General features: G+C 40.9%; 1 protein-coding gene across 1 annotated transcript; it reads right to left on the reverse strand.

Annotated features, from left to right (window-relative positions):
• Positions 1–4917: 4917 nt before the first annotated feature.
• Positions 4918–16174, reverse strand: RAG1 (recombination activating 1). The gene is made up of 2 exons (XM_010964664.2): positions 16027–16174; positions 4918–11437 (listed from the first exon to the last, which is right to left on the reverse strand). The coding sequence occupies exon 2, from the start codon at positions 11421–11423 to the stop codon at positions 8292–8294; it is 3132 nt and encodes a 1043-aa protein (XP_010962966.2). The 5' UTR covers positions 11424–11437; positions 16027–16174; the 3' UTR covers positions 4918–8291.
• Positions 16175–17044: the final 870 nt, after the last annotated feature.

Consider the following 17044-nt stretch of genomic DNA (forward strand, 5'->3'; position numbering starts at 1 on the left):
TGAGGTGAAGTCTCGGGTTAAATTTATTCTCTATCTAGTGAAAAGAGTTTAGAATGAGTATCCTGATAAGTTTAGATAGAACAGGCAGTCGTTCTAATCCACAGTGACAAGAATTTCAAATTATTTATATGCCACCAAATTCCATTCCAGCATAGAATACTGCTTTTTGACTTGGAATTTACCATAGATGATATCATATTTTCCCAAACCTAATTCTGCCAGGAAACATCTAGTAGAGCCCACTTATTTCTAAGAGAACTAATATCTCATTCTATCTCTAGGTATTAATCTATAAATATGTATTCATTTAAACCATCATTTGTGAAAATGGGAAGGAAAGGTTATCAGTAACACTCCTTTTAAAAGGCTGATTAGTACGTATAGCTTGAGGATAAAGATCCCTTGAATCTATGGCTTAATTCCTCTGTCAGTAGTCCTTTTCTGATACCCATCATTAAACCTTTATTAGAAACCCAAGATCCACAATAAATATCATGGGACCTGAAACAGAAACATAAAAGTTGAGTCTCATCTTTGGGGAAATTAAAAACATTTTTTTTTCTTTTTTTTGAGGGGGAGGGATTGGGGGAAATTAGGGTTTTATTTAGTTACTTATTTACTTATTTATTTTAATGGAGGTACTGGAGATTGAACCCAGGACCTCATGCTTGCTAAGCGTGCACTCTACCACTGAGCTATACCCTTCTGCACTTCAGGGAACTGTTTGTCTCTGAGTAGAACTGGACAAGGGCACAGGGCAGGAGAGTTATAGAAAATAAAATAATACACTTGGAGCTGTTTGGTGATAAATTTGAAATTGTGTAATGCAAGCTATCCATGTAATAACAGTTTACTTAAAAAATAAAACCTGGGATGCAGCAACATGGATGCTCCTGGAGAATGTCATTCTAAGTGAAGTAAGCCAGAAAGAGAAAGAAAAATACCATATGAGATCGCTCATATGTGGAAGCTAAAAAACAAAAACAAAAAAACAAAGCATAAATACAAAACAGAAATAGACTCACAGACATAGAATACAAACTTGTGGGTGCCAAGGGGGCGGGGGGTGGGAAGGGATAGACTGGGATTTCAAAATTGTAGAATAGATAAACAAGATTATACTGTATAGCACAGGGAAATATATACAAGATCTTATGGTAGCTCACAGAGAAAAAAATGTGACAATGAATTATATATATGTTCACGTATAACTGAAAAATTGTGCTCTACACTGGAATTTGACACAACATTGTAAAATGATTATAAATCAATAAAAAATGTTTTAAAAAGCTATTAAAAGATTTAAAATAAAAACAAAATATCACTGGTCATAAAAAAATGTTTTGTATAGAAAATATTTTTTCTATTTCTCCTGTTACAATGGTGGAGTAAAGAGACATTACATCCTGAGTTTTTGCTGGTGCTTATCATAGTTATAGGAAAGTAGGTAAATGATAAAAATAAATAGTAGTAAATATTTGTTTAATCAGTCTATGTGTAAGTAAATAGTGTTGTCTAGATGTAATAAAAAGTCAATAGTTTAAAAAAAAAAACCTGGGATATATTGGTAAAATTTAAAAATTGGGCAAATTATTCCTGAGCTTCAATTGTCACATTGACCTTTGCTAAAGAGACATTGTCTCCAAGATAACTGTAAAATGTAGAAAAGACTGAAAAGCCATGAAAAATGTACAATGATAACTCAAAAGCAGAGAGTATATGTGTGTGTATGGGAAAGATGACTGGATCATCAGTTTTGATTCATGTAAAAGTATGAATGTGGTATTGTAGAAAGATATTTGTTCTTTGCCCCTGGTTCCTGGCCTAGAGTTCCTAGAACCCTTGGAATTTCCCGAGTGATAAGGGTGGTAGGAACATCTTTTGTTCTAATGAGGTGACTCTTGAGGGGCCTCTAGATAGCTCCAGGATGGGGGCTGGTTACCCCTAGAAAGACCAAGCCTAGGTTTGAAGCTTGGAACTTTCAGCCCCACCCCCAACCTCCAACCCTCAACCTCCTAGGAGAGAGAAGGGTAGACATTGAGTTCAGTCATCAATGGTCAATAAATCATGTCTACCTACTGAACCCTCCATAAAACCCCTCAACAGTGAGGTTCAGAGAGCTTCTGGGCTGGGAGGGTGGCACACCCCAATGCCATGAGGACAGAAGTTCCTGCACTCAGAACACTTTCAGATCTTACCCCAAGTTCCTTTCCATCAGGCTCTTCATTTGTGTCCTTTGTAATAAAGCAGTAAATGTAAATTATGTGGATTCTTGAGTTCTATGCGACAGAGCCGGGAGGGGCGGTAGGAACCCCCAAATGTATAGTCATCCAGGCAAAAATGTAGGAAGCCTGGAAACCCCATTTGTGGCGGTTGTCTTAAGTAAGGAGCTGTCTTGTGGGCATGAGGCCTTAACCTGTGCGGTCTGGGCTAACTTTCGATAGTCAGTGTCAGAACTGAATTGAATTGTGATACGTCCAGTTGGTGTTGGAGAATTGGATAATTGGTTACTGTGGGGAAAAAAAACCTCTCAATGAACTTTTGGAAGATAAAAATAGAAAGATGGCTGTGTGAGCACTAGGTATTTATTTAGACCTTGATCTGACCTCAGTATAAAACAAAGATCCCAGCCTCTCTGTGTATGTATTCTGTGCAGGCAGAAATATACTGTCATCATCAAGAAGGTGAAAAAAAAAAGATTACATAAAAGCCAAAGGGAAAAGGAAATTTCCATGAGAAACAAGGAAAAAGGTCAGTAGAAGGAATGCTAACTCTATGAGTAGATAAGGCTGCCAAGAACCTTCCTTCATCCCTCCTTGGGGCTGCACAAACTCTCTTCATCTCCTTTTTGGACACAGTCATCTGAGGGAGTGAGATGTGAATCAGCAGGCAGTGCATAACTGATGTCAAAAATGTTTGAAATTGCTACTCCACCATTTAAATTTATACGCACAGTCCTTCTCAATCTTGGATAAATCCTCTCGTATTTAATACCTTCCAAAAGCATTTCACTAATGTCCCTCTCCTGGCTTGGTGTGGATTGCATCGGTTACCTGCCTCAAATTCTTCGATGGTTTCCATTTGCACTTAAGGTAGGAGTCAAGGTCTTGACTCAGTCCACCGGGGTATGTATGAAAGGGCCTCAGCCTGACTCTCCAGACCCATGCAGTCCCTCCCTCGTCTTCTCTCTGTCTGCTCCTGCCACAGGGACCTTCCTTTAGTTCCTAACCACCACCAGCCAACCGCTCTCCCACCTCAGAGTCCCATCCTCATCCCGCATTCCACTAGTCCCCACTTAAACGTTTCTTCTTCCTTGATGCTTTCTCTGATTCCCCAATTTCAATTCCATTGTCTTGTTTTACTTTGATTGCACCTCGCACTTTTCCTTCATCACACCTACTAGAGCGGAATCAGGCACTTATCAGGTTTGTTGTTGATTTAATGTCTACCTCCACCTGGCTCTTTGTGAGCAGAAACAATGTTGTTCACCACTGTCTCTTCAGTGCCGAGCACACATTGCCTGCTCACAGAAGGTAAAGGTTTGTTTAAGAAATAGGCTGACATAGTTACAAAGGGTATCAGGAACCACTTAGCTGCCCTTAAAGGGTAAGGAGATGCTTCATTCTCAAATGCAGGCATAATATTCAAAAACTTGGTCAAAGGGCCCAAACTTTCAGTAATGAGATGAGTGAGTTCTGGGAATATAATATACAGTGTGGTGACTAGACTAATGATACTGTACTGTCTTATACACTTGAACTTTGTTAAGAGTAGATCTTAAGTGTTCTCACCACACACACACACAAACACACACAAAGGTAACTATGGAGGTGCTGGATGAGTTAATTAACTTGATTGTGCTAAATATTTTACAATATATTCTTGTATCAAATCATCATGTGATGTACCTTAAATATGTACAATTTTATTTGTCATTCATTCCCCAATAAAGCTGGGGAAAAAATAAAACAAGGCAAGGATAGTATGATTTAAAATAAAATCAGAGAAGATGGTGCTGGAGCAGTCTCCAAGGCCCCCTGCTGGGCCAAGAGTTAACCACTTACTTGCTGGATCCAAGTTCCTGTGGGATGGGGCTGGGGCTGGTGGCAGGAATAGGAAGGGTACTGGGGACTTTGGGCCACACACTATTAACCTACAAGTAAAAACTTATTTTAATGTATTTAAAACTGGTATAGTGGCATGGACGTAGCCACACTAAAATTCTGCTCTGAGGAGGAGAGGGCTGGGACTCCTCCGGAAAAGGTAACTTGAAAGTTCATGAATGATGTGGAGATGACGGACTAGTGTGAGGACGAGATGGACAGAGCTAGAGGGGGAATTGTGACGGCGTGGTTCTGCCATTTCCAGTGACCTCGTGTGTAACATGAAGAAAATAACAGTATGGACTCCAAAAGGATCCAGTGAGAAAACCAAATGCAAAGCTCTCTCCACACTGCTTGGTCAGTGTTAGTTATTATTACTGTTGTTGCTGCTTCTGTTGTTGTTGTTGTCATTAGGAAAAGCACTGGTCAAAAGTGGGCTCTAGCTGGGCTCTAGCTCGCTTCTGCCACCATCTGTGTGGCCCTGGACAAGTTAATCACGCTGACCAAAACTTTGCGTACATATGAATGTGTGAATTTTCTGGGAAACAGATTCATATTTTTATCAGGCTCTTAAGAGCTTAAACACTACTCATTTTCAAATCCTACCTTTTCAAATTCCACATTTACCATACGTGTCAGGAATCAAACTGTCTCTTTTTACATTAGTGTAAATTATACTCATTATTACTACTCCATTGTTTTTAATTATAAGATCACCAAATTTATTTTGTATTTCTTCAAGAAAAATACGTTACTTCATTTTTAAATGTTGCCTTCAATATTATCATTTGAATACAAATCACAATACCCACTATTTCCAAATTTTAAACTTTTATTTCAAATACTTAAACATAAAGCTATTAACAATAACCATAATATTAGTGAGTAGAAATAATAAAATATAAAAATAAGCATTGAAACACATATTTTAATTTGAAAACATTTGACACAGAAATACAGGTCCCCTGTATCAAATAAATCTATTTCATCCTGGTACCTGAACTTTTCCTAAAACAAACAAACAAACAAAAAAAAATGAAAAGAAGATGACTCTGAAAAGTCATTAAACAAACTTTACAATGATTTGTATGAAGGTAAAGTGAAATATAATTCCACAAAAAGAAAAATTTTGCCAAAAATTATTGAGGTATATTTATGTAAATTACTGTAGTTACATGAAAAAATAAGGACAAAAATATCTACTCTTATTTAAAATCTCTTAAGATTGAAAGAATAGATCACCTCTCATACAACAACTGAAGTCACATACATATCTGCCATCAAAAAACACTTGCATCTAAATGATGATTCATTCTCCGACCACCACTGGTGCTCACAAACCCTGCTTCCTAGCTGTGTTAATTTGAATTCTGTTTGATGTAATGAGAGACCCACAAGCTTAACCCCAAAAAATCTTTATCTTCATCTATATTTTGTGAAAACAAATTGAGGCAAAACTAAATTCCAAATTACCTGGAAGGAAAAGACATCTTTTCCTCCTGGTCTTGCTTCTTGGTACATGTTTATTAATCCCAAAGCGCTTTTTGACCTCATACCGACTATTCATCAGTTTTCATCAGCCATTATCACTGGTCCCTGCAGTGCACCCCAGTGGGTTGGCAGGAAAACTTGTTGAATCAGGTTTCATGGGAGAAAAATGCATTGCACTTCTGAAGTCCCAGTCTATACTTAAAAAAAAAAAGGTCCGTTCAGTGTGGTGAATTTCCCTAGAGTATGTGGCTACATTTACAATGGGCATTACCAAAACTAAAACTCAAGTATAAAACTAGAGTCTAGGATATTACAATCTCAACAATAAAGGCAAAAACAACCATAGGCAGCATTTCTACATATTGAAATTCCTGCAGCCGGATGTTCTTGGGGTTTATCAAAATGTGATCTGATTAAAGGACTATTGGGAGGGTTGTGCTATAAGTCATGCTGTTAGTCACATGCCTTCAAAATAGTTTCTGCAATGCTAGAAACGCTGAATTTAATATTGGAAAGTACTTACATTGCCACCAATCAAATAACAGAGTGAAAATGGGGGGGGGGGGAGGGCGGCGAAATCTACAAACCAGCGCCACCATGCTTCAGGGAGTGGGATGATTACATGATTTAGCTGTTTATTAGTGCAGACACGTGCTGTAAGGATTAAACTGGATGAAGGAAAGGGGTGGCTTCGAAGCCCATTAGTTTACAAAATGCAAAACTTAAATGTTTTAAAAAAAAAATTAAAATATGCGTATCTTTTTGACAACTAAATTACAAATGTCTTTGTAATTTATATATTCTATATATAAAAAGCAAAGGAACACTGCTGTGTTTTTTTTTTTAAATGGAAAATGCCGGGTTCAATCCCTGTAAAAGCACCAAATGCGTACCATTTAGGATAGTATCACTGATGCACGGATGTTTGACAACTCAATTACAAAGCTCTTTGATATACTGGGTATGAAGAGTGGCAATTAGGGCCAATAAAATCAAAGAAAGAAAAAAAAAACTAATTAACACTAACATATCATTATGACTCACTAGCACATAAAATCCCATGCTTGCTCTAAATTGCCAGAAATTGGCAATTCTCAAATTCCTGAGGATACAGACAGTGGTTTCCAAAAACTGAAGCCACCAGAGATTTAGGGGGCTCTTGGGAACTTTAGGGTTCTTTCTTCTATGAAAAGGCTCAAAGCACATCAAGGGCTTAAAAACCCACCCATCCCTGCCCCCAAGAAATATAATCTTAAGATTATGAACTGTAGTCATGAGTTGTGGATTCTAAATAAATTATGTTACTGTCTTATAAAACAAAACAAAAAAAAAGGTTAATTTTTGCGTTAAAAACAACATGGAATTTGGAAAAAAGGCCTGAGTTCAAATTCCAGATCAGATTAATTACCGTCCTTGTAACTTTAGGCATATCATTTAATTCTCCACCAAATGGGAATAATAATAAAGTCTACCCAACAGAGTTGTTGTGAAGGAAAATGTGGCAAAATACACATGAAAATATTCTAAAATTGAAAAAAAAAGAAAACCCTCCACAAATGTTAATTCTTCCACTGTACCATGAGCAGGCTCTGTCTAAACTCAGCAGATGAGAAAAGTACAAAGATTTACTGCTACAAAAATCTGAATACACTGAAAGTAAACTGATCATAATAGAAGAAAATAGCACACTGCAGAGGGAAAGACTCCATGAAAACTGGATTTAGCAAAATTGACCCAGGCTTCAAATGGAGAAAACTTGGCAGAAATTTGCAGCAAGACATTAAATCTGTTTTTATACAGTGAACAAATCCATATTTTAAAAGCCTCTATGGCTTTGGGATTGTGTGGAAAAGCATTTGGAGAATCTGAATTAATTAAAATTGAAAAGTAAAAATAAAAATTATACTTGGCTACTGATAGCTAAGTAAACACGTATTGTCAAAAATTTTAATAACTAACTGCAGCTAACAGTTTTACTCCTCTAACTTCATTATTGAAAAACCCATGGTAGCAAATGATCTCCTAAACCCTGATGGTTACAGTGGACACATCATTTAAATCCAGAAAAGAACTGATTTTCCAAAAATATTCTGGATGTTTCCGCATAAGCATACCAAATAATAAAATGCATCAAGAACACTTTGTAAAGATCATTGTGTCACACAAATGTAAGGTATTATTATTAGAGAAATCTGAAAAGCTTTTTTTTTAATGTTGTAGAATAAGACAAAAATATATGAAATCTATAAAACAAAGAATTCTACAAAAATGACACAGAAAACACTTGTATCTCAGTATAAACCAGAATAACTTGAGTGGGGAGAGATGGAAACCACAAGCCAAATTCCTTTCCTGGCTTCACTGGCCGTTCTTCTCTGACAACCTTGGCTTTGATTTTCACGTCACTCCATCAGATCTTTGTTCATCTCTGGTCCCCTGTGGCTACTCCTGTTCTGAGCTATTGAGCTTCCACATAACTGATTTCTCCTGTTGCTTTCCCAAACTCCCTAAACAACTCAAGCAATCAGCTCACCAGTTCTCCATTGCTGACATGGGTTGAGCATATGTGGCCTCCCCAACCTGCCACCTCTTGGGTGCTGAAGCCCCACAACAGGAGTGAAGGGTGCCAAGAGCAGGTCTCCGTGCAACCCAGAGGAAAACTCATTTGCAAAACCAACTCATAAGCGTTTGCCCTGCTTAAAATTCCATTACATCTTGAGATTCTGGAGAGTCCTCTAGGTCTAACAAGTCCCCTAAGCTTCCTTGTGAGTTTAGGGTGAACCCCGAGTTTTTTAACGCATTATGAGCATTCATAAACTTCTGCAGGTATTTGGAGGTGTACAACCAATGATGCTTCAAGACATCTTCCATTTCGTAGTACTTGGACTGCCTGGCATTCATCTTCCGGAAACGCCTGAACAGTTTGTTGCCAGACTCATTTCCCTCGCTTGCCCAGGCCCCAATAGAGCCATCCCTCTCAATAATTTCAGGGACGTGGGCCAGGGTCTTGTGAAAATAATTGGTGATCTTGCCCTCATATCTGTACTTGAACTTGGTGGAGAGGAGCTCAGCAAAACGCTGTGAATTGAAACTGTACTGGCAGAGGGATTCTGGGCACTCCTTAGCAGGGCATGACGATCGCCAGACGGGTTTCATCTTCAAATAAAGGTCCATCAGTTCCCTCAGAGCTTCGTGCCTCTCCTCGGAGGGAACTAATTCACAGACTGCTTCAACCGTCTCTTTGGTCATGAGCTTCCTGGCGAAGTTGCCGTTCATCCTCATGATGGGCTTCAGGTTCATCTTCTTCCGGAGGTGCTTGTCCAGGGTCGCCTGCCATCTTTTCCTCTCCTCCCTGGAGGCACTGGGATTCTTATACACCTCCCCTATCTCTAGCTGGAAGATCTTGTAGAACTCAGCCGCGTTGCCAATGTCGCAGTGGAGCGCGTCGATGGACGGGACCGTCTCGATGAAGGGTTTGGCCGAGACCCCCTTCACCCGATCCCGCAGCTCTTCCACCGTCTCGTGGTAAGGGTTGGACCGCCAGACCTCGTAGCGCTCCAGGTTCTCAGCGTGGCTCCTGGTTATGGAGTGGAGGACAAGATTCTGAGAGGCTTCCAGGCGGGTAGCATCACACAGAGTACAAATGTAGACTGAGCCAGAAGCCTCGAGGCCTTCCACTTCCCGGACAAGTTTCTCGTCATATCCGGTGCCCCTGAAGATGAACTTGAAGGTCCGGAGGATGCCTCCCATCTCCAGCATTAATTCGCTGCTCTTCATGGCCTCCCTCTCGGCGATGAGGGGGCTCAGGATGGCCGTCAGGGTCTCGTGGTCAGACTCATCGGCCAGCATCAGGCACAACGGCTTGCAACACAGCTCAGAGTTCGGCTTGGCTTCCTCGAACACCTTCACGTTCTGTGACCCATGCGCGATGGTAATCTTCATGATCGTGAAGGAAAACCGAACCGCCTTTTCCGGAACTGCAGGCCCGCTCCCGTGCTTCTCGCTCACGTCTCCCATCCCATCACAAGACTCCTTCACCACCACGGTGAAGGGGCCATTCAGGTAGTCATCAAGGTCCTGGCCTCTCATGCCTTCCAGGATGTCTTCTTCCATGTCCATCAGAGCAGACACCAAAGCTGAATCATAGCGGAAGCGCTTGGCAATGGTGTCCACCGGGTAATCATCCACAGAGGAGGACAGTCCGGACAGCCCGTCGATAATGCCCACGTCGGTGCTGGAAGCCACGTTCTTCAGAGGTGGCTGCCACTCGAAGGGGTGGTAGCCCGGCAGGAGGACCTTCTCAGCGTTCCGAAGGGCGTGCAAAGGCTGGAAAATCTGCCTCCCCGTGATGGCTTTCACAGTCCTGTACATCTTGTGGTACTGACTGCAGCTGAGGAAGGTGTTGACGCGGATGGCCAAGCAAACAGCTGGCTGTAGACCAGAGCCCCGTCCCTGCATGATGGCCTCCAGCTCGTCTGCTTGTCTGTGCTCATTCCTCGCCCTCAGCGCCAGCAGGAACAAGGTCAGGCACACCGACTTCACATCCCCACCTTCTTCTTTGTCAGCAAAAGCCTTGACTTGCAGCTTGAGCTCCCTCAGACGGTGCTTCTGAGCCCTCCGGGTCAGGGACAGGAGGTGCTGGCGAGGCCGGCCTCCTTTATTGATATGCACAAAAGTCTCTTTTGATTCCTTATGGCTTGAGACATGGTGATTATATTTTTCCAAGCTGACCTCCTCATTGCACTCTTGTGCTGGACATTTCACAGTCAGAGAATTCAGGATGCTCAGAAAAGACCTCACCGGACTCTCCAGGTCGGTAGGGAAGCAGGGATATTGGCAAGAGGGACAGTAGCTGCCCATGACTTTGATGCACCTCAGGATGCAGATCCTGCAAAACACATGCTTACAGCTGGTCTCCACAGGGTCAGCCAGAATGTGCTCACAAATCTGGCAGGAGATAGATTTCACAAAGTGTGCCGGGAAGTCCACTGCCAGGAGCTTGGTGCTAAGATGTATCTTACTGCAGCTGGCAATCTTCTTCATCAGTTCCTTGCTGCTGATCCTTGCCTGAGCTCTCCTCTTGCGCCGACGGGCTTGTTTTGCTCGGTCAATCACAGTTTTGAGTTTTTTGCTAAGTTGCAGGTTTGGCTGCTGACTCTTCCTCTTGAGTCCCCGACGGGCAGCGTGGCAGATGTCGCAGGAGGGTGTGTGGGGATGCCACTCCATGGTTTCACTCTTTGGGGAATAAACCTCACATGGGGCACTGCTAAACTTCCTGTGCATGAAGCTCCAGCAATTATGACAGAACTCAGTGGGGTGGATCGAGTCCACATCTGCCTTCACATCGATCCGGAAAACCTTGGCGATGAGGTCTGGCCAGGAAGTGGCTCTCTTTTCTTTCTTTCGCAAAAGGACTTGGGTTTTCCCGTCCACAGGCCCGTGGACTGGATATCTCCTGTTGTGCCCATCGCTGTTGAAAGAATTCCCACAGATGCGGCAGAGGTGTCTCAGGTTGGCTTGGTGGATGGCTTTGTCTCTCGCTTTCCCATCATCAGGGGGTTTCTTCAAAAACTTTGGGTGAGGCTTTAATGCTGGTTGAGTCAGGGCTGGCTTCTGACCACCAGCCTTGCCCAGGACTGCTGGAGATTGCTCAAGGGAGGGTTTCCCCTCGGAGGAATCTTGCTTTTCCTTTTGAGCATTTTCAGGGGCCTTTTCAAAGGATCTCACCCTGAATAGCTTAAATTTCCACTCTGAAAATTTAATATGTGGATGCTGGATTTCATCAGGGGTGGAACTGAGTCCCAGGGTCGGGGGCAAAGAGACAGCCATGCTGGCTGAGGTACCTGGGAACAATAAAAACAAGTCAGATTAGGAAAAAATTTCAGTATCCCACTGATGCATCTTGGAAGGACTACAAATGTATACATTTGATTATTCATTTATTAAATCATCCAACAAGCTAGTTGTTAAACCTCCTATTTTAATATACTAGGTTAGGTGCTGATCATATAGCAGAGAACAGAGTCATTTCTTGTTCTGACAGTGCTGGGGTGATCATTTATACCATGTATCTAAGTACATGCACCACCATGGTTTGTTTTACATATATATGTACAATCCTATTTCTTTTTGTAATTTATTATTTTTTACTGAGGCATAGTTGATGTACAGTATTATGTATATACAATATTATTTCCTTCCTACCAAAACCCTAAGGTCTTTGAGGACAGATTCTTTGAGTGATTTATCTCTGTCTCCCCAAGGTTCCTAGCACACATCAGGTGCTCAATTGTTATTCACTGAATAAATGCAAGGAAAAAACTGGCTACTATAAACAAAGAAAAGTCATATTTTCTGCATTCTATCAGCTTCATTGCACTAGCTAGATGATATATTTCCAGCTTTTTAAAGCTGTCTCCTGGGAGGTTGGTTGTTTATTTCTTCCAAATGGGACGTTAAGGGATGACAAAGCTACAAATCCAAAGAAACTAATTACTCACTACTTGAAAGGATGAAGTGAATTTTGAGCTTTATGAAAGCACACTAATAATAAGTATCATGGATAGTAATTATGCTTACAATTTTAATTAGTGAGCGCTGCTGTAAATTATAAGGCTGTGTCTACATTAGGAACAAAAGCCACAGAGCTCTAAAACCTGCAACAAACCACAACGTGCACAAACGAAGATTCCCGAAGATGAAAAATTCAGGTAGTTTCAGATAAAATTCACACAGGCCATCCTGAAAGCCATTAGTGAGCAACGGTCATTAGCTGTATAGTTTGTAATAAGAAGAGGTAGCAGTAATATTTTTTCTTCTACTGAAAAACATTAGCAAGTATATATTCCAGGAAACCCTAGCAATCTGGGTTGTGGTGTAGACATCAATAGCACTGTTGAAAAAAAAAAAAAAAGCCTAAAAATGCCACTTGAGTGTCTCTAGACCCAATTAGTCCAATTATCTCAAAATTCTCCAGTATCTATAACTGGAAAAACAGCAACTGTATTTTCAAACTATCATCTCTATTTCCCGAATTTGTCTGGGTTAATGCTCTTGACCTGACAATTATATCAAACAAATTTCCCCCCTCAATTAACTAACTAACCAAACTGATGATATTTTCATAGTCGTGTGGTCATAGAGACTAATTCTCTGAGGAACACACTTGGCCCAGGGGTGGGGACTAGGGGAGAGAGAAAGGAAGCCACAAGCTTTATCCTCACTACTGGTAACAAAGTTTCCTGTTAGGTCGTCCCTTTAAACTACGGAAGCTTTGTTCTATCTTGCGTGCATTATGCTCCAGAGATTCATGTTTTTCTTAAGAACTGAAAGCCAGCTTCCAAGTCTTGGTTGCAAAGGAAATCCTGTTACACTGTTCTATAGGCAGCACTGGGTGAGAACTAAACAGTTCCAAACCATTTCAAAGGTCTCATTAACCTCAAATGTCTTTCAACTTCAGCCCAACCAACAGCTCAAAGCTGCTTACAGTTCAGTTATGTTCCTAAATTCTGTCCTGAGGTCAGGGCTGTGATCTTTCCATGTCTTCCTGGCCCCATTGGTTAGAACTCATTCCTAAGTGACTTTTTCATTTTTTCAGCCTTTCCCTTCCCAGTCTTTTTCTAACATACTAGTTCTCTGGAATTCCAAGGTAATACTTTGATTTCTTATTAAGAAACTTCATGGCCATCTCTAGTGCTAATCAAGTTGAACTTTGACAATGAGTAAGTCAGCTACAAGATCTGTTGGAAGGCTCCCTAGAATTGTCTCCTCTCCCTACCCACTCCTCTCCTGACTCCCACTGGCCTGAAATGTTACGTCAAAATCTGCCAAAATACATTTGTATAAATGCTCCCTTGGAAAGAGTACCATCGCCAAGCAGCTATTAGCCATTGACATCCAAATTCATTTGTTAGATTGTTGTTCTACTCAACTGCTAAAATTTTACCTAAACTAGAAGGAAGAAGGGAATAGAAGAAATGTGATATTCTTGTTTTTAAGAGAACACACACCAAGATGCTAACAGTGGTGATCTGTGAAAGCTACAAATGTTTTATATTTTTTACCCTTACCTATGATTTTTACTTCCTGTGACATAAACATATATTACTTTTAGAAGATAGAAATTTTAATGACCAGTTCTAATATCTTTTATCTATCTAATTGGCAAAGGTTAAAAATATTGATATTAATCAGCATTAATGAAGCTGTGGGGAAATGTAGGTATCTTCATATGTTCTTGGGAGAGATGTAAATTGGTACAATATTTCTAGTGGACCATGTAGCAATGTCTTTTAAAAGTTTAAATATATATTTGTTGCAATAAATCTGCTTTTACAAAGTTATTCCATAGAAACATTCCCACAGGTTATTCCCACAGTAATATTTCTATGAAGAGAGACAGAAAGAAAGAAAGAAAAAATAATTTAAATCTGTTTAAAAAATTGTTACTTTGAAAAATAGAAAACAGCATAAGTAATCACCAATAGGACATTTTTTAAATAAACTGTGGCCCATGTACACAATGGAAAGCAGCGCAGAAATTTAAACTTTGTATTTGCATTAATGCATAGGTGCAATTTATTTATGTATGAAGATACAGAAAGATGCCCACATGACAAAGCAGGGAACAGAACAACAATATCAAGTATAGAAAGACCTTATTTATGCATATTTGTTCATATTTGTATACACCTAAAAGTACAGAAAATCTGGAAGAACTTGCACCAAAATCTTAATAATGTTAACTCTCTAGAAAATAGAATTGGTGCTGGGAAGAAAGTCTTTTTAATTTTTTATTTAATTCACTTTTATATTACTTGAATTCTTCCCAACAAATACATATATTTCTTTAAATTTTTGTGATCTATTCACTTTTGGGAAAAATGTTCTAACGACTAGATTTCTATGTACCCATAGTCATTTTTCTATATTTCTTTCTAAATTTTCCCCAGAAAAGTTTAAGATTTGGCTAAGCCTCAAATTTGACCACCGTTCTTAGCTTATCTTTCTTTTCTGGTGTACATGTAGAAAGGGGACTAAAATACGGACCTATAGACAGCATGAACTGAAGATTATGAAAGAGTTATCTTGTGCTTTTTTTTTTTTTTTTTTGACACTCAGGAATCCTGCAAATGCTTGGTCTCCTCTGGTCTTACAGGAGGTCTCAGCAAGGGACCAGCCTCAGACCCTAAAAAGCAGAGCTAGCTTGTTTCCATCAGGCTCTGTCATCTTAGCACCACCATCACCTGCCATCACAGCTACAGAAGTCCTTCTCTCCACCGGGCATGGATTCATTTTGACAAGCTAGTCTGGGTGGCTTGGCTGGGGCAGAAGCTGTCATTCATGCAAATGCATCATTAGTTACTTCGGGAGGCTGAGTCCCAGCAGTTCCATCCCCCACTCCCAACCCAGCCCCCCACCCTACACACACACATACGTGCTGGTACTTGGTCCACAATCTCTCTCTTAAGACCTTCAACTTGGTCCATACACATGTTCAAGTGACTACTGTGTGCCCAAGCATGATCCTTATTGGCACACCTGTTTCATTCATTTATTCATTCACTCCACAAATACTACTGTCTACCATTTGCCAAATATCATCATCAAAGAGTTGACAGCATCAAAGCCTTTTGGGAAGTTGCAGCCATCCACAAAATGACCTCAAGATTCTTGCCCTTCCCCCAGGCAACTTCTTGCTTGAAGCACTTCAGATAGAGAAGTGCACTGTCATACCCCCTGTTCAAGGATCCTGTTCAAGAACATAACCTCTGTGTAGGGTCTCCACAGTAGCAATTCTCAAAATTGTACCAGAATCACTAGGGAGCTTTTGTTTTTAAAAAATAATAATGCAGATCATTAGGTCCCAAAGAGTCTGATTCAGTTTACCTGGGATGGAGTCCAGAAATCATAATTTTTAACAAACATTGCATGAATCCTGCTACTGGCCGCGCAACAGTCACTCTTTGAGAATTATTGGTCTCCTATCTAGTCTAATCTAGTTCAGGAAATTCCTGGCAATACTTGGCAAATACCTGGACAAGTATACATTTCCTCCCATCCTGGAATTTGTTCGCTCCTGATTATTTTTCTTGCCTGCACCAGCACAGTATCTCTTCCAAGAGTCTCACACCTTTCCTTCTGCTGATTCATTTTACAAACCCATTGAAGAGGCACTCCTTAAACCCTTCCTCTACCTGCCGCCTTCATTTACAGGAATTCGGATATTTTGCGTCTCCTTTATGAACCTACAGTGTCTTCCTAAACTTGCTTTCAGGTTCCTTTCCTATTTTTTGTACATTAGCGAGAAAAACCAAATGTATGTCAGTTCCCTCCTCTCATTCCCCGTAAGGCAAAAAGCCCCAGTGCTTCTAATTAGAAACATAAAAATGTAATAAATATTGTGACTTAAGACGTGAAAAGTATGTGTTACCTTGCTCAGCAGGCTGCCTGGGCCAACTGTTGGGATGTCTGCAATTCAGCTGATATTACTTGATATCAAAGAGAAGGCAAAGTGCGCTCTCCCATCCCTCAGGGCAGACCGCTGCATTATTTATCAGCCTCCACTGTCCTTCCCAGCCTGCCCCACCGCAGAGGGCTAACCACAGGTGATGGCAGCCAATCACAGGCCAGGAGCCCCCAGCTCCAGCTGGCACCTGGCTCTTCAGGAAGCTGAGCTGGGGGGAACCTGAGTGCAGAACCACACACGGGTGGGTGCTGGAGCACTGCCAAGGATACCAGTTCACTCCCGAGGACTGGTTGGTTGGAAATGATCTTGTCAATAGAAGCTCCGGCTTCTGCCAAGATTCTTTGGCTCTGTGCCTCAGTCTCCCCATCTGTAAGATGGAAACACTAATAGTGGGTATCTCAAAGAGTCAATGAGGTTATGCAATGAGAATTATTATAGGACAGTACTTGGGACATGCTCTGTCCTTAGTAGATACTCACCATGATAATTTTTTTTTATTATTATTTTGAAATGGTCTCCAAACCACCCCAGAATCCCCCTGCCTGATCAATTCTCAGAGAGGGAAGTTTGTGCTCCTTACAAAACCACGACATTTACATTACTAGAGTTTTGAAGTCAACAGACCTGGATTTAAATCTTGCCTCGGGTCTTAGCGGTATTACCTAAACTTTATGAGCTGCAATCGCCCCATCCACAACCTAGGGTTGATAGCATTAGCCCCTAGTTATCCACAGCAATAGGCCAGGCTTCTAAGTGCTTTACATGCCACTAACTTGTCACAACCCATCCTATGCGTTCGATATTATTTTCTCTAAAGAGAAGCCACAGAAGTTTAGAGCAATGGAGAAACTTGCTCATGGACACAGGCCACTAAATAGTGAAGTGGGATCCAAAGCGTATGTCTTTAACCACTTCGCTATTCTGGACAAGGAGATTACTGAAAGCCATTGGCAGTAATCATGTGAAGATGACTCAGTGTGCA

The sequence above is a fragment of the Camelus bactrianus genome, chromosome 10 (assembly GCF_048773025.1).
Source record: "Camelus bactrianus isolate YW-2024 breed Bactrian camel chromosome 10, ASM4877302v1, whole genome shotgun sequence".
Classification (NCBI taxonomy): domain Eukaryota; kingdom Metazoa; phylum Chordata; class Mammalia; order Artiodactyla; family Camelidae; genus Camelus; species Camelus bactrianus.